The sequence below is a fragment of the Caretta caretta genome, chromosome 1, assembly GCF_965140235.1.
Source record: "Caretta caretta isolate rCarCar2 chromosome 1, rCarCar1.hap1, whole genome shotgun sequence".
Classification (NCBI taxonomy): domain Eukaryota; kingdom Metazoa; phylum Chordata; order Testudines; family Cheloniidae; genus Caretta; species Caretta caretta.
This window is the reverse complement of record NC_134206.1, coordinates 216,476,748-216,495,118: the sequence shown is the minus strand read 5'-3', so window position 1 is coordinate 216,495,118 and position 18,371 is coordinate 216,476,748. Positions and strand designations below refer to the sequence as shown.

Sequence of the window (18,371 nt, the reverse complement as noted above, 5' to 3'; positions counted from 1 at the left end):
GCGCGGTACGCATCAGAGAAGCTTTGAAAAACAGTTTCATGACTGGCCAGGCTACGGTGTAAAAGTTCTGTTTGTTTCTCCTTGATGAACCCCCCCGCCCCTTGGTTCACTCTACTTCCCTGTAAGCTAACCACCCTCCCCTCCTCCCTTTAATCATTGCTTGCAGAGCCAATAAAGTCATTGCTGCTTCACAGTCATGCATTCGTTATTCATTCATCACACAAATAGGGGGATGACTACCAAGGTATCCCAGGAGGGGTGGTGGAGGAGGGAAGGAAAATGCCACACAGCACTTTAAGCACAGCACTTTAAAAGTTTACAACTTTAAAATTTATTGAATGACAGCCTTCTTTTTTTTGGGCAATCCTCTGTGGGGGAGTGGCTGGTTGGCCGGAGGCCTCCCCACCGTGTTCTTGGGCGTCTGGGTGTGGAGGCTATGGAACTTGGGGAGGAGGGCGGTTGGTTACAGAGGGGCTGCAGTGGCAGTCTGTGCTCCAGCTGCCTTTGCTGCAGCTCAACCATACACTGGAGCATACTGGTTTGGTCCTGCAGCAGCCTCAGCATTGAATCCTGCCTCCTCTCATCACGCTGCCGCCACCTTTGAGCTTCAGCCCTGTCTTCAGCCCGCCACTTACTCTCTTCAGCCCGCCACTTACTCTCTTCAGCCCTCCACCTCTCCTCCCGGTCATTTTGTGCTTTCCTGCACTCTGACATTATTTGCCTCCACGCATTCGTCTGTGCTCTGTCAGTGTGGGAGGACAGCATGAGCTCGGAGAACATTTCATCGCGAGTGCGTTTTTTTTTCTTTCTAAGCTTCACTAGCCTCTGGGAAGGAGAAGATCCTGTGATCATTGAAACACATGCAGCTGGTGGAGAAAAAAAAAGGGACAGCGGTATTTAAAAAGACACATTTTATAAAACAGTGGCTACACTCTTTCAGGGTAAACCTTGAAAGTTAACATTACATACATAGCACATGTGCTTTCGTTACAAGGTCGCATTTTGCCTCCTCCCACCGCGTGAACGGATTTTGGTTGAATGCCAGCAAACATACACTGCAATGCTTTGTTCTACAGTGATTCCCCAGTACGTGTTGCTGGCCTGGAGTGGTAAAGTGTCCTACCATGAAGGACGAAATAAGGCTGCCCTCCCCAGAAACCTTTTGCAAAGGCAGAACCGCAAATGCCAGGGCAAAGTAATCCTTTCACATGCTTGCTTTTAAACCATGTATAGCATTTTAAAAGGTACACTCACCAGAGGTCCCTTCTCCGCCTGCTGAGTCCAGGAGGCAGCCTTGGGTGGGTTCGGGGGGTACTGGCTCCAGGTCTAGGGTGAGAAACAGTTCCTGGCTGTCGGGAAAACCGGTTTCTCCGCTTGCTTGCTGTGAGCTATCTACAACCTCCTCCTCATCATCTTCTTCGTCCCCAAAACCTACTTCTGTATTGCCTCCATCTCCATTGAAGGAGTCAAACAACACGGCTGGGGTAGTGGTGGCTGAACCCCCTAAAATGGCATGCAGCTCATCATAGAAGCGGCATGTTTGGGGCTCTGACCCAGAGCGGCCGTTCGCCTCTCTGGTTTTCTGGTAGGCTTGCCTCAGCTCCTTCAGTTTCACGCGGCACTGCTTCGGGTCCCTGTTATGGCCTCTGTCCTTCATGCCCTGGGAGATTTTCAGAAAGGTTTTGGCATTTCGAAAACTGGAACGGAGTTCTGATAGCACGGATTCCTCTCCCCAAACAGCGATCAGATCCCGTACCTCCCGTTCAGTCCATGCTGGAGCTCTTTTGCGATTCTGGGACTCCATCATGGTCACCTCTGCTGATGAGCTCTGCATGGTCACCTGCAGCTTGCCACGCTGGCCAAACAGGAAATGAGATTCAAAAGTTCGCGGTTCTTTTCCTGTCTACCTGGCCAGTGCATCTGAGTTGAGAGCGCTGTCCAGAGCGGTCAGAATGGAGCACTCTGGGATAGCTCCCGGAGGCCAATACCATCGAATTGTGTCCACAGTACCCCAAATTCGAGCCGGCAACGTCGATTTAAGCGCTAATCCACTTGTCAGGGGTGGAGTAAGGAAATCGATTTTAAGAGCCCTTTAAGTCGAAATAAAGGGCTTCATTGTGTGGACGGGTGCAGGTTTAAATCGATTTAACGCTGCTAAATTCGATCTAAAGTCCTAGTGTAGACCAGGGCTAAGGGTATGTCTACAAAGCAAAGAAAAACCCGCAGCTTGCCCATGCCAGCCAACTTGGACTTACAGGCTCAGGCTGTGGGGCTGTTTCATCACTGTTTAGATTTCTGGGCTCACGTTGGAGCCAGAGCTTTGGGACACTATCACCTCACAGGGTCCAGAGCCCAGGCCACAGCCAGAGCCTGGAAATCTACACAACAATGAAATAGCCTTGCAGCCCGAACCCCATGAGACCCAGTTGGTTGGCAAGGGCCAGCCATGGGTGTCTAGTTGCTGTGTAGACACACCCATAAGGACTTGTTCATGGCCACCCACACAATAAATAGCACAGCTGAGATAAAGCACTAAGGTCTCATATCTTCAAGTCCTAGGCTGTGTGCACTTGAGCAAACTAACAGGTGAGAAATATGAAATACCAGCCCAAGGAAGATGTTTCAGCTAGATTACTATATTAGACAGTTCTATTACACAAGGTAAAGTTCTTTGGGAATGTAATGTGATGCTGCATGCCATATTCTTCATAGAGATATTATTATATGATTATGACATAATCATAATGTATCTTATACAGGATGTGTCATGTGAGTTATCATGGAAAGGTTATGATTTACTGAATATGATTATCCTATTCGTATGCATGTATCATTTTTGTATCTGAAGTTAAGAATATTGTCTTTGTATATTTGTATTACAAATGTGTTTGCACCTGGGGAACGCCCACTAGGCAGCATGCACTCAGTCTAGATGGCTGGCTGGGATGAGCCCATTCAGGTTAAAGGGCCATTAGAGAAAACAATAGGACTTAGAAGAAGTTTATCTCCCACTGGGTGTAAGGGGGTGGGCTTCCTGAGGATGCTACAAACAGCCTCTGACTCGTGATTGCTATGACACTACAAGCACACATGACAAGGTCACCTGGTGCTGGTCTCCATCTTGGGATTCCAGTGTTCTTCCGTTGAGTGGCGTGGGAACCAAGCTTTGAAACAAAGTGTTCCCGCCATATGCAAAAGCTATATAAAGCAGGTGAGTGACTCCCCACCCAAAGAGACTCCTGGAAACATCTGAGAAACAAAGACTGAACTGGGGGAAGTGCTGGACGCAGGCTAAAGAGATTTTTAGCCTGTGAATGGAACACCTGGGGTTTCCAAGCTGTAAGCTAGTGCAGCTTGCCCATTAAGATCCTGCAGCCTGCTTGCATCGTCATTTAGGGTGAGAATTTGCTATTCATATCCAGTCTATGTAGTATATTAAGCTTAGTTTGCATGTTTTGTTTATTTGCTAGGTAATCTGATTTGATCTGTTTGCTATCCCTTATAGTTACTGTGACAAGCTCTGTCCTTGACTCCATGGGTTCCACGTTTCCTGGCGGCTTTCGCTAGCCTCAGAGGCTCACTGTGACCTTCCACATAACCCTTCTCTGTCTAGAGACAAGGGTCACAGTCTACTGAGCCATTTTCATCATAAGCCAGCGAGGGAGGTGAGGAGAAGTTATCCTTCCTTGCACAGTCACTGTTGTCTCCCAGTCTCAGTGATTAATCAGGGGGAAAAGGGTGGGGGGGAGCCCGGGCCCCCCCTCTACTCCGAGCTCCAGCCCATAGTATCAGCTATGGTAGCTGATCTTTTAGAAACATGACATGTACAATTCCCTGGGCTACTTCCCCCACAGCAGCCCTCACTTCCTCAAACTCCACTTCACCCTTACCTCAGGGCCTCCTTCCTTGTGCCTGATATGGTGTGTACTACTCAGTCTCTCCAACAGCACAACTTCCTCCCACAACTCATGACATGCACACCCACCTGACTAACTGAGAGGCTTTTAACTAGTTTCAGCCAGCCCCTGATTGGCTTCAGGTGTCCCAATCAACCTAGCCTTCTCCCTGCCTTCTGGAAAGTTCTTAATTGGCCCCAGGTGTCTTAATTGACCTGGAGCAGCCGCCATTTCACTTATCCTGGTACCAGGGATTTGTTTAGCCTGGAGCTAATATATCTGTCTCCCACTACCTTTCTATAGCCATCTGGCCTTGCCTTGTCACATTACTTAAAATCTATCTTTTGTAGTTAATACATTTGTTTTTGCTTTGTCTAAAACCAAGGTGTGTGGAAGTAATAACTTGGGGCAAAAAGCTGTTGTATATTCCTCTCGCCATTGAGGGAGGGGGCCAATTTCATGAGCTTACAGTGTACAGTTCCGTGTGCAGCGCAAGATGGTATAATTTTGGGGTTACACTCCAGAGTGGTGTGCATGCCTTAGGAAATGGGACGTGCCCTAGCTTTGCCTTCCCATGCAGGGGCTCGTTAAAGAACCTGTGTGCATTTTAACTTGAGTTAGCTAACATGAGGTTAAAAGGCAGTGAAGACAAACAGTTTGTAGTTTCCAATGGGTTAGTAGGTCAAGTTAAAACTGTGGCATAGCCTAGGGTTTACCATGACCTGCTAATTCATGTGACAGCTACAAATTGTCTTGTCTTCACTAGGATTTTACTTCATGTTTACTAACTCGAGTTAACCCGCCTAGTGATTTGGGGTCTATCTGACCACACTATGCATAACAATGTAAATAACATTTTTTGTGTCAAATCTGGGCCTATTCACACATTATTCTCAAAGTAGGATGAGGTCCCTTTTTCCGTGTTGGTTTTATCATGCTGCTGGTTGCAGTTTTGATGTATCAAACAAAGTCAATAAAAAGGTCAGTTAGATCCCTCAATTTTAGTCAGTGGCAAAAATGAAAGTACTACACATCCAAGGGTCTTTGGAGGTCTCTTGGACCCCAAACACATACAAACATTTAAATAAATCATGACAGGCAAACCACTGTCTCTTCTTTTACGTATTCACAAACTGTGATGAGACCAACATGTTAGCACTGGTTTTGTCTGCATACCTGTTGTGGTTTTAGTGTAGTGAAAAAAGTCACTTAAATGGTATTGGGGTCAGTTGGACCCCAAATTAATTTTGCATGTATTCCAGCATCAGATTGTTTTTATTTTGAGGCAGCAGTTATGATGGGATTATATGAATCTTTCTCCATTGCTTTTATTGTAGTTTCAGTGGGTGAGAAATCACTGATGCAGAAAGAAAAGGAGTACTTGTGGCACCTTGGAGACGAACAAATTTATTTGAGCATAAGCTTTTGTGAGCTACAGCTCATTTCATTGGATGCATTCAGTGGATGCATCCGATGAAGTGAGCTGTAGCTCACAAAAGCTTATGCTCAAATAAATTTGTTCGTCTCTAAGGTGCCACAAGTACTCCTTTTCTTTTTGTGAATACAGACTAACATGGCTGCTACTCTGAAACCTGTCATGATGCAGAAAGGAACATTGCAGCCTTGCCTCAGATTCCGAGTATGCTGGGTACTTATCTAGAGCCTAAGAAATGGGGAAGATGCAACATCTGCTCCAGATAAAATAAATAAATAATAAAAATATGCAAAGTGTAAGAACTTTGTATATTCAGAACATGTTGACTATTTGCTCCATTTGTTCAAAGCAATAAGACATTTACTGCCACTTTGTTGTGTTTCTGCCTTTTATACTGTTGCTGTTCCTGTCTGTTTTCATTGTCTATACTTGGGGTCAGTTAAATCCCAACACCTGTATTTTATGTAGTTTAAAAAAAAAAAAAAAAGAGTTTTGATCATGGGGTCAGTTAGACCCAGCACAAATACTGTGTCGTGTGCTGCTGACTCTAGAAAAGTTTTAACTTGTTCATAGTTTTATAGTTCACTGGTTACAGTAAAGTCAGTTTTAAATGCATCCATCCTCCTTCCCCACAATTTTGACAAACCAGGGGGTCTCCAAGACCCCAGTACAGAAACAGTTGGGTGATTTTTGGTTCGATACCAAGGCTAGGAACACACCTGTTTCCTAGTGAGGACACACCAGAAAGAGTTGAAGAACAGTTCTTTCTATCCTGTCCTTTTGGTGCTGTTGCATCCAGTAAAGGCTGAGAAGCATCAGCAGAGCTTTCAGATCCTAGCCCTAGAATAACAGGAGGGGAGAGATTGCAGGACTTTATGCTGTTTAAAACAAAATTTTACTGGCCATATATTATAGATAAGCCATGGAGAGGGCTCCTCAGCTCAGGTAAGGTCTTGTTTTGAAAAGTGCTTTCAGCCATGAGTGCCATGCAAATTCTACAGGAAAGGAACAAGATACTCTATTGTATGATTTTTCTCCCCAGGACTCCAGGGTTTCATCACTGAGGCTCTGCTTGTTTTTCCTGGAACTAAATACTCCTCCACTGAAACGAAGAACAGCGTGGATGGAGGGCCACATCGGGATTGCGAAATGGTATTGAGGACCGGGTAGGGAAGGCTGTGCCTCCACAAACAACCTGGCCCCCACTCCCATCTGCCCCTCCCACTTCCCGCCCCCTGACTGCCCCCCTCAGAACTCCTGACCATCCAACCCCCCTACTCCTTGTCCCCTGACCGCCCCCCTCCCGGGACCCCCAGCCCCTAACCGGCCCCCCGGGATCCCACTCCCTATCCAACCCCCACTTCTCCCTGTCCCCTGACTGCCCCACCCCCTATCCACAGCCCCACCCCCTGACAGGCCCCCTGGGACTCCGGACCCATCCAACCCCCCCCTTTGTCCCCTGACCACCCCCTCCTGGGATCCCCATCCCTAACTGCCCGCCAGAACCCCCCCCCATTCAACCCCCCCCGCTCCCTGTCCCCCCCGGGACCCCACCCCCTATCCAAGCCCCTTTGCTCCCTGTCTCCTGACCGCCCCCACCCTGAACCTCCACCCCATCCAACCGCCCCCTGTCCCCTGACTGTCCCCCAGGACCTCCTACCCCTTATCCAACCCCACCCTCCCCCCGCCCCCTTACCATGCTGCTCAGAGTGGCAGGACAGGCTTATTGGAAAGCTTGGGAGGTGGGCGGGTGCAAGCCACGCTGCCCACGCGGCGGTGTTACTGCAGGGCAGGGGGACAGCAGGGGAGGGGCTGGGGGCTAGCCTTCCCGGCCAGGAGCTCAGGGGCCAGGCAGGATGGTCCCGTGGGCTGGATGCGGCCCGCGAGCTGTAGTTTGCCCACCTCTGAGCTAGTTGGACAATTTTTGGCAATTTTTTGTTCCGTTTTCTGACAAGCTCTAATAATGAACTCTCAGATAAAGAAAGGGGGAGGAGGAGTGTATCTAATGAGATACGAAGAATGGGCAAATTCTGCTTCTCTTGAAATAAAGGCAAATGTTGCAAGTGTGTTTCTAAAAAACAAAAAGCAGCACGTGAATTTCTCAGTTGAGGTGCTTCTTATTTCAGATATAGGAAAATAGCAAGTGGAGAAACAACAAACATAAATCTCCTTGGAAGAGAGCAAACACAGTGACTGTCTTGGTGACATGCGGCATCTGAACTGAAACAGAAGAAGGCAGCTTGCCTTCCAGCTGCTCCCACAGCACACAAGATGGCTCTTCAACAGCGAAAGGTGCAGACCACAGACAACATGATGACAGCTTCTCCCTTCAGTTACATAGCTTTGACTCCTCCCCTGCAATTCATTAACTTATACATGTTTAGTCTTCTGGGAGGTTTGCATTTACATTATGTCTAAAGGTATCAGTCATGAAGGGCGTTTGACACTTGTTCCTCATGGCCATCATTAGGTCCACCAATTAGACTAATATCTTCTTTAGGCCAATAAAAACAGACCCATTTTCAAGTCAGTAAACATATTTACATCATCTTCAATCTCCGGGCCTTTTCTGGACCTCTGCTGTAACAGCAGGACAATATGATTCATTATTATTACCTCCTTTACGTATACCAGGAAATCCTGATCCCAGTACCTTTCTGACAACTCTATTCCCCACTGCTCCCATCATTTCAAATCAGAACCCTCCCTTCCCCTCCCACCTTGCTATCAGAAACAATTGGGACAGTACCAGGGTGTCAGCGTGTTCCTCTGAATTATTGTATCTCACATGGTACTCATGTGCAATGGAGGTTGAAGCTCATCTTTGCATCACAGCTGCTGCCTAAAGTACAATGCATGCCTTTGAGCCCCAGATTTTCTAGGGAATGGTGATAAATTCTGAATTTCTAAAACATTAATGAAATTAATTACTCCAAATTAATGCTAGTGCCTCTTCCTCTCCTTGAAATTCCTCTTTACCTTTCACAATGGTGTGTAAGTAAATGCTCTGGGTTTTTCTCTCCAATCTCTGTGGAATAACAGCTTCCATCCCTAGTAGGGAGACATTGCATACTAACAGAAAGGGACGTTTTGGAGTATCCTGGAACCATTTTTCCTTCTGCTACTTGAATAGTAATATTTTGCCTCACTTAATTTCTTAACAACCTTAACATTGGGATGATGGATTCTGATACATTTGTGAAAAACTGTCCGATAGTTACTAGTTTAATGTTGCCAAGAAAGAACTCAAGCTCTGAATCATTATGCAGTTCAGGTACATCCTGACAGGCATGCGTCATCTCTTTTTAAGGGAAAGAACCCCCTCTGCAAATATTCTATGCCCCCTAAAAGCAACCTTTTCCCCAATTTTTGTGGGGTGTGTAGGTAGGGGAAAGGCTAGCTTGGTGAAGGCTATACCACTGCAGTGTGGATTGTACCTGTTCTGGGCATGAATAGAGAACTTCACTCTTTAGGGTTTTTCAATCTAGTTTGCCAAGCTGCCTGTCAATCCTGCAGCTTTTGCTGCTGAGTGATTGGAGACACCCTGCTTTTTTTGTATGAGGAGTGGGAGAACCACCTGTACGGCCTCTAACTGCCCCAATAAAGGATCTTGGAAACATACAGATGTCTTTGCCCTTCCTCCAAATATTGCTCTGCTAGGGGAAAATTCTGAGAGTAAGGAAAATGGGCGCTGAAACATGGTGGCTGTAATAATCAGAATTCCTTTTGTCCCACCTGTGTGTCTACTGTACAGACTTTTTTAGCAAGCACCGCTTGCTGGGGCATAGTCATGGGGAAAATCATAGAGTGGAGATTGACATGAGACCAGATTGGGCTTTAGATTCTGCTTGATGCGTCTCCTCCAGTATCCCACGTGGAAGGTGGTAGCAGAATTGCCAGGCAGCTTAGATATACTCCCTGCTCCTCCCTCATGCTTGTGTGGTTCCCTTGCAGGCTCACCACCTTAGTATACAAGTCTTTCACATAAGACAAATGCTACATCTATACTGCGACCATGTTCAATCTCAAACCCTGATCTGGCTGGGAGTAAACAGAAGCCAGACGTCAATTTCCAAAATGTTGGGAACCATTTAAGCAATGTCTTGGAGGCGAGTGATCTCAGCTTTCTCCCAGGCTTCCAGTTCTGCCACTGGGATAGAACTGTCCAACCACTGCCAAATACTATCCCTATCCCCAAATGTTTAACCCTGTCACTGAGGTAAGTTACCGTCTAGTGGCTGTCCCACAGAGAATATAATTCCTACTACTACTGACAGACAATGCAGTAGAAACAGGTGGGTTTATGAACCAAAGGTCCTGGGTTTTATTCTCTATTGTTGCATATATGCGTTTGTAACTGAGGTGGTTGGGCCACGTGATGCTGTATTATCCAATAAAATGTGAAACATTGAATTTTGAGAAGTTTTATATTTTATGATGATGATGACTTCATACTCCTTTTAGGACAACCACAATAAATAGTTTTTCTATTAACTATTCTGGCCAGTAGATGTCACTGTGGAATCATAGGCATATAATAGCCATTGCCCATCCCTGGCTACAAATGGCTGTTTGTGTAGGATCAGGGATATCTCCTGTGTTAAAAGTTGATATCATTTTCCTTGTTTAAAGCTTCAGGATCATCACACAGTGATGGAGGTGGAAACCAAGAACAACCATGTCTTCTTCTACCTGGAAAAGATAAGCTTGGGGAAGAATGTCCTTTTGTTTTTTGTTATATTTGGAGCATGGACTCCCAAATAAGTGAAAAAAACCACATCATCAGCAGGTCAGCGACTAGCCTGTGTTTATTGTTTTCTACAAAGAGACTTAAAGTGTCTATTGCCATCCCCTATAATTGGTGTGGTGGGCTGTTCAGATGGCCTAGTCACACTATATAAATCCATTAAGAGTAGCAGCAATTAGTATTAAAAGAAACAAAGTCTGATGCAGTTTTCTGTCCTGTTTTCAGGCATCTCAGGAGAAAATCAGTTTCTCTTTTTCAGTTGAGCAAAACCTTCCTGGGTCTGATATGAAACCTGCTGCAGTGCACACATCTATGACTGCTACGAAACAGGTAGGTGGCCTGGCTGAGCCTGGGAAGAGACCACTGAACCAAACTACTGATTCCAGCTTTAGCAGAAGCCAAAGAGCTACATAGTGATGAAATCTGATGCATTTCCCCAGCTGGTTGGATGCAGACTTCTCTTTCCATTTCTGCATTTGCCCTATTTTTTTCCCTCACAGCAGCAGTGTGTGGAAGGTAAGTATGTAGCTCTTACTGGTTACTACACAGCTCCTCAACCAAGGAGAGACATTGGGAATTCTCTCTCCCCATTCTTGTTTAATTTGAACACAAAGACAGATGGACAGTGGCACTTCAAGAACTCTTTACCTGGTTCAATGTGCGGCATAACCATTGTACTACAGATTTAGCATGATGGCAGAAAAAAATGACCTGAGGTGAGCGGTTCTGTCTTGTCTAGTCTGGCATGTCTCACCCACCCACCATATCATCCCCATAGAACCTAACAGCTAAGTAACTATGTATCAGTCTTCATGGAGTACCAAAGGCTATAGTTACCATTACACTTAAAGTCCCAAGGTGTTTGCCCAGATCAGTAGAGATGTACAGAGGATTTGAAGGTATGTTCTGCTTCCTGTGATTGTGCATACTACCATCTGATCAACATAATGAGCATCAGAACATTGTCAGGTGGGCCCAGTGCAATACTCTGAACACTGAATACTTCTGAACATTGTCAGTGGGCCCAGTGCAATACATTGGGCACTGACTATGCATTCTAGATCAGTCATGGAAACAAGTCGCTTGACGCCTGGGGAGGCTACAACAAGATCCATTGGCTGCTGGTGTATCTGGAATGTGTGTTAACCACAGATGTGTATGCACAGGGTTGGAGCGATTTGTCGTTGGAATATGGATGTTTTCTTCCTTTTCTTTTTCAGAAGAGTATGCTCTTGCTGAATACAATACGCCCTGCAGTCAGGCTTCAAGCTGAAACCAGCCAAGAGCCCGGAAAGGGTAACTGAGAGCAACAGATATTTGATCGGTATGAATGGGGAAAGAAGAGCATAAGAGAGTTGATTGTTTGTGTAAAGGAAAAGGAAAAGTAGAGAGCTAGATGTGAGATAAATCCACACATACTGCTGTGGATCAGGAAAGCCTGCTTTCTGCCAACCCTTTCAAAAAGGTTGGGGACAACCTGGACTTTACCTACATTCCCTGAAGATCAGAGTTGCTGGTATATCATAACAAAGTTGATACTGTGCAATTAGTCCGGAGACTCCCTACCACCTAGATACCCAGGGGCACATTATATGCTGGTGTTTCTTTTAGAAGAACAGATTCTTGGAAATCACATTTTTGGCAACAAATTCCTCTCAAAACTATAATTTTTTAGGGAGAAAATTAGTTTCTGCTTGAAAAAATAATCTATAGATTTTAATCACTGTCTCTTTTTTTCTTTCCTACCAGGAGAAATGAAAGCTGTGAATGTGATTTTGATCCCTACTTTCCTCTGTGACTGAGCTTGGATAGGGCCATTTCAATAAATGTCACACTCCAAATTACAGTATGTGTGGACTGGTTAATTTTAACAGGATGAGATTGACACCCCTTCTCCAACGTTGTTGGTTCAGGTAGGAGAGGGCTGTGTTCACACATTGTCCATCCACAGTCAACAGGGCCCCTTGGCTGGCAGTTGTTTCATTAAATATGAATGGTCCAATCCCATTATATCTTCAAGGTACCTGCATTCATACATTGACAGGTTTTGTCAGTCTATTCCTACGAACCCAGACATGTCTACATGACTCACACTCAGTCAATTCATAGTTTAATTCCCCTGTCTCTGGAAAGAGATTAATCCCTCCCTTCATAGCAAGTGGATTGCAATACAAAAGTGAGGTGGGAAATCTAGGCATACACAATTTTCATAAAAAATAATAGAGATTTCCCACATTCTTCACAAGTACCATCTAAAAGATAGTCAAACAGAGGTTTCTCCAATAAAAAGATTCTGTACATCGAAATGGGGAGAGAATGAGGGAAATTGCTAAAGTGAGAGCTTGACTTAATGCTTTACATTTCAGATGCTTTAACTGTTTTTCCTTCTTGAGTTTTTAATAAAAGGTTAAAACATTTTTAATGGTGACTGTTACAATGGGACTCACCAGTGTTAACTTGACATGAATGCCCCCCCCCCCAACCATTTAATGGTGTTACAGTGAACAAGCGTTTTTATTTATACCTCTTTTGGCCCCAAATACTCTCGTAGCAACACAATGGTGATAACCTAGAACAGGCACATGTGCAACGGGAAGAGTTTGTGCTTGGCAACCCAGAAGGAGATTCTGTTATTAAAGCACGTTACTGCAATAGCCATTTCCAGCACACCTCCAGATAAGTCTGTCAGACAGTCTTTCACCTGTTGTCATGCAGCACTTTTAGTTTGGTGCATGTGATTATTTCTTTTAGGTGGCCAGTGATGCTCTTGACCCTTTGAAGACCTAAATGTGAAGGTATTGTCTCTGTATTGATACATCTTCATAATGCAGCATGTGTTTAAGTGCTTTGCTGGATCAGGGCAGAGTGCTTGGTCAGCACATTGCAAGATCAAATGCTATGAAAAGGATTTTCAAAGTTGTACTGCTGTAGTGCTTCAATGTAGACAGGGGTTCTCCAACTGCTATAGCTAATGCTCTCCCTGAGGCTAGGTTGATGGAAGAATTCTTCTGTTGAGAGAAGAAGAGAGACGGGTGGTGGTGGTCGGGGACTCTCTCCTCAGGGGGACTGAGTCATCTATCTGCTGCCCCAACCGGGAAAACTGAGAAGTCTGCTGCTTGCCAGGAGCTAGGATTCACGATGTGATGGAGAGACTGCTGAGACTCATCAAGCCCTCGGATCGCTACCCCTTCCTGCTTCTCCACCTGGGCACCAATGATACTGCCAAGAATGACCTTGAGTGGATCACTGCAGACTACGTGGCTCTGGGAAGAAGGATAAAGGAGTTTGAGGTGGAAGTGGTGTTCTCGTCCATCCTCCCCGTGGAAGGAAAAGACTGGGGTACAGACCGTTGAATCGTGGAAGTCAACGAATGGCTACGCAGGTGGTGTCCTTGCTGAACCTCATCAGATTTCTTTTGGCCCAATCCTCTAATTTGTCTAGGGACCTCTGTATCCTATCCCTATCCTCCAGCATATCTACCTCTCCTCCCAGTTTAGTGTCATCTGCAAACTTGCTCAGGGTGCAATCCACACCATCCTCCAGATCATTAATGAAGATATTGTACAAAACTGGCCCCAGGACCGACCCTTGGGGCACTCCACTTGATATCAGCTGCCAACTAGACATGGAGCCATTGATCACTACCCATTGAGCCTGACAATCTAGCCAACTTTCTATCCACCTTATAGTGCATTCATCCAGCCCATACTTCTTTAACATACTGGCAAGAATACTGTGGGAGACCGTGTCAAAAGCCTTGCTGAAGTCAAGGAACAACATGTCCACTGCTTTCCCCTCAGCCACAGAGCCAGTTATCTCGTCATAGAAGGCAATTAGATTAGTCAGGCATGACTTGCCCTTGGTGAATTCATGCTGACTGTTCCTGATCACTTTCCTCTCCTCTAAGTGCTTCAGAATTGATTCCTTGAGGACCTGCTCCATGATTTTTCCAGGGACTGAGGTGAGGCTGACTGACCTGTAGTTCCCAGGATCCTCTTTCTTCCCTTTTTTAAAGATGGGCACTACATTAGCCTTTTTCCAGTCATCCGGGACCTCCCCCGATCGCCATGAGTTTTCAAAGGTAATGGCCAATGGCTCTGCAATCACATCCGCCAACTCCGTTAGCACTCTCGGATGCAGTGCATCCGGCCCCATGGACTTGTGCTCGTCCAGTTTTTCTAAATAGTCCCGAACCATTAGAAAAAAATTCAGGTTAAATTACTTGGCCAGCATCACACTGGAACTGTTAACCATCTCTGAAGAGAAAACAGGCAGATGAGTTTGGCAACCTGCCTGTGGTGGGGATAACATGGTGAAGGCAGGGAACTGTGCAGCCTGGGAATACCTGGGTCGGAAGAGAGAAAGGCATCCAGAACGGCAGCAGCTGCAGAGCTGGAAACCTGAGTGTGGGCACCCTTTGCTTGACCACTGAGGGAGAATGCAAGTGCAGTTGCCCTAAACTGTGACAGTGATCATGTAATTAAAGACTGTTGCATAATATATATGCACAAGTGAGCCAAATTAAGGTTACACAGACAATCTTAATTCTGGTGTTTCCTAACTTTGGAGTGCTTGACATTGCAACTTTAACTTTCTTTTAATTTTTATGTAATTGTATCAGGTTTGTTGGCAACAAAGAGATGACTACATCAGTGACACAATAATCCAAATAAATAAGTAATTATAATAATCAGATCACTGGCAAACCTCTGATTTGTTTGAAGCCTACTACCCAGAAGGGGAACATGCAGCTAATGCCACAACATGTTATAAAATCACTTCTCATTGCAATTACAGATAATTCGCTCTTATCTTCGTCTGAAATACAAATATCACTAAGAAAATGAAAGGAGAACTGTGTGCACATAAAATGTTTGTCCTCTGTTCCAAATAATCCCAAGTTGTTTTAACAGATACAGACTTATCAGATGTAGAAATGAGGTCTCATATGTCATCAACACATATTCCTTATCTTGCAGCCTGAAACATAATCTCCCCTAAGCATCTGCTGCGGCAAAAAAGTCCATTCTTCTATGTTAAGTACATGCTGCTCTGAACTGTGCCTGAGACATGCCTCTTTTATGTAAAATTTATGTCAATCCATCAACTCTCTCTCTTGAATGAGTTGCCTCTCCCAATAACTATTCGCAAAAAGAAAAGGAGTACTTGTGGCACCTTAGAGACTAACCAATTTATTTGAGCATGAGCTTTCGTGAGCTACAGCTCACTTCATCGGATGCATACCGTGGAAACTGCAGAAGACATTATATACACACAGAGACCATGAAACAATACCTCCTCCCACCCCACTGTCCTGCTGGTAATAGCTTATCTAAAGTGATCATCAAGTTGGGCCATTTTCAGCACAAATCCAGTTTTTCTCACCCTCCGCCCCCCCCCCCCAAACTCACTCTCCTGCTGGTAATAGCCCATCCAAAGTGACCACTCTCTTCACAATGTGTATGATAATCAAGGTGGGCCATTTCCTGCACAAATCCAGGTTCTCTCACTCCCTCACCCCCCTCCAAAAACCGCACACACAAACTCACTCTCCTGCTGGTAATAGCGTATCCAAAGTGACCACTCTCCCTACAATGTGCATGATAATCAAGGTGGGCCATTTCCAGCACAAATCCAGGCTCTCTCACCCCCCCCCCCCACCCAGGGAAACACACACACACACACAAACTCACTCTCCTGCTGGCAATAGCTCATCCAAACTGACCACTCTCCAAGTTTAAATCCAAGTTTAACCAGAACGTAGGGGGAGGGGGGGGTAGGAAAAAACAAGGGGAAATAGGCTACCTTGCATAATGACTTAGCCACTCCCAGTCTCTATTTAAGCCTAAATTAATAGTATCCAATTTGCAAATGAATTCCAATTCAGCAGTTTCTCGCTGGAGTCTGGATTTGAAGTTTTTTTGTTGTAAGATAGCGACCTTCATGTCTGTGATTGCGTGACCAGAGAGATTGAAGTGTTTGTTCTCCTACTGGTTTATGAATGTTATAATTCTTGACATCTGATTTGTGTCCATTTATTCTTTTACGTAGAGACTGTCCAGTTTGACCAATGTAAATGGCAGAGGGGCATTGCTGGCACATGATGGCATATATCACATTGGTGGATGTGCAGGTGAACGAGCCTCTGATAGTGTGGCTGATGTTATTAGGCCCTGTGATGGTGTCCCCTGAATAGATATGTGGGCACAGTTGGCAATGGGCTTTGTTGCAAGGATAGGTTCCTGGGTTAGTGGTTCTGTTGTGTGGTATGTGGTTGTTGGTGAGTATTTGCTTCAGGTTGCGGGGCTGTCTGTAGGCAAGGACTGGCCTGTCTCCCAAGATTTGTGAGAGTGTTGGGTCATCCTTCAGGATAGGTTGTAGATCCTTAATAATGCGTTGGAGGGGTTTTAGTTGGGGGCTGAAGATGATGGCTAGTGGCGTTCTGTTATTTTCTTTGTTAGGCCTGTCCTGTAGTAGGTGACTTCTGGGAACTCTTCTGGCTCTATCAATCTGTTTCTTCACTTCCGCAGGTGGGTATTGTAGTTGTAAGAAAGCTTGACAGAGATCTTGGAGGTGTTTGTCTCTGTCGGAGGGGTTGGAGCAAATGCGGTTGTATTGCAGAGCTTGGCTGTAGACGATGGATCGTGTGGTGTGGTCAGGGTGAAAGCTGGAGGCATGTAGGTAGGAATAGCGGTCAGTAGGTTTCCGGTATAGGGTGGTGTTTATGTGACCATTGTTTATTAGCACTGTAGTGTCCAGGAAGTGGATCTCTTGTGTGGACTGGACCAGGCTGAGGTTGATGGTGGGATGGAAATTGTTGAAATCATGGTGGAATTCCTCAAGGGCTTCTTTTCCATGGGTCCAGATGATGAAGATGTCATCAATATAGCGCAAGTAGAGTAGGGGCTTTAGGGGACGAGAGCTGAGGAAGCGTTGTTCTAAATCAGCCATAAAAATGTTGGCATACTGTGGGGCCATGCGGGTACCCATAGCAGTGCCGCTGATCTGAAGGTATACATTGTCCCCAAATGTAAAATAGTTATGGGTAAGGACAAAGTCACAAAGTTCAGCCACCAGGTTAGCCGTGACATTATTGGGGCCCACCTTGATTATCATGCACATTGTAGGGAGAGTGGTCACTTTGGATAAGCTATTACCAGCAGGAGAGTGAGTTTGTGTGTGGGGGGGCGGAGGGTGAAAAAACCTGGATTTGTGCTGGAAATGGCCCAACTTGATGATCACTTTAGATAAGATATTACCAGCAGGACAGTGGGGTGGGAGGAGGTATTGTTTCATGGTCTCTGTGTGTATATAATGTCTTCTGCAGTTTCCACGGTATGCATCCGATGAAGTGAGCTGTAGCTCACGAAAGCTCATGCTCAAATAAATTGGTTAGTCTCTAAGGTGCCACAAGTACTCCTTTTCTTTTTGCGAATACAGACTAACACGGCTGTTACTCTGAAACCAATAACTATTGAAACTCTACTGTATCATCTCCACTCACTCACCTGGTGTTAGCCTTTTACATGCACATTGTGAAGTTGTGATTGGCTACAGAAGGTACAAAGTAACCAAAAATCAAGCTCTGTATGTCAAGCACTGTCCAGAAACAATGTCTAGAGCAGGCCTGATATTTGCAGTTCAAACTTTTCTTAAGCTGTTTGGATGCGGGATTTTCATTTTGGCCCAAGCTGAAATGAAAGTAAACAACAGAAGCAGCCTCCCAATATGTGGCAGCCTGACCTGAGAATCACAAATAGACACATTACTCAGACTCCATTTGTTACTACTGAGAAAACTTTTCTTGTATACACAGAGACCTGGGCCAAGATTTTCAAAACTAGAGGTATAAATTTAGGCTCTTAAATCCTTATTTAGATGTCTAAGTAGCCTGATTTTCCACCATACCAAGCATGCAGCAGCTTCTGTTGGTGCAGTGTTGTGCAGAAGTGTGTACGCAAAGGACTTTGGTGTGGTAATGCTGTGCACAAGGCCCCACAGGGACTTACTATGGCATTTTTATGCACAAATGAACATGCACACAAGAGCGTGGGATTGTACTGTTGTTTGTGCCGAGTGCGAATGCACAGGAATTTGCTACAACAATGTTATCCTCAGGTGGGTATGCTGGTCTTATCTAGTCAGTCTATAAATAAGACATCGACAGCTATCTAGATATTGGGTAATACAGGATTTTTAACTCAGGGTTGTTGTTTATCTCTTTCATGCGTGTTTCAAGGAACTCATTGATCAAAGAGTCATAGTTTCATAGCATTTAAGGCCAGAAGCAACC

At 45.2% G+C, this 18,371-nt stretch overlaps 1 protein-coding gene and 1 long non-coding RNA gene across 8 annotated transcripts in view; one reads left to right on the top strand and one right to left on the bottom strand.

The window, feature by feature from the left end:
• Nucleotides 1-11,922, top strand: part of LOC125623294 (uncharacterized) — a 37,869-nt gene extending 25,947 nt beyond the window's left edge. For 2 of the 7 annotated variants that reach the window (XR_007352957.2, XR_012665209.1), the window contains 6 exons: nucleotides 3,506-3,665; nucleotides 6,374-6,497; nucleotides 7,458-10,120; nucleotides 10,304-10,408; nucleotides 11,299-11,402; nucleotides 11,828-11,922. This is a non-coding gene — a long non-coding RNA (uncharacterized LOC125623294). The remainder of the gene's footprint in view (nucleotides 1-3,505; nucleotides 3,666-6,373; nucleotides 6,498-7,457; nucleotides 10,121-10,303; nucleotides 10,409-11,298; nucleotides 11,403-11,827) is intronic. The other 5 variants (XR_007352954.2, XR_012665208.1, XR_007352960.1 and 2 more) reach the window with 4 other exon arrangements.
• LOC142071010 (uncharacterized) lies at nucleotides 325-2,192 on the bottom strand. Its single transcript, XM_075125160.1, has 2 exons — nucleotides 1,255-2,192; nucleotides 325-866 (listed from the first exon to the last, which is right to left on the bottom strand). Exons 1-2 carry the CDS (start codon nucleotides 1,832-1,834, stop codon nucleotides 325-327), a joined length of 1,122 nt encoding a protein of 373 aa, XP_074981261.1. The 5' UTR covers nucleotides 1,835-2,192.
• Nucleotides 11,923-18,371: the final 6,449 nt, after the last annotated feature.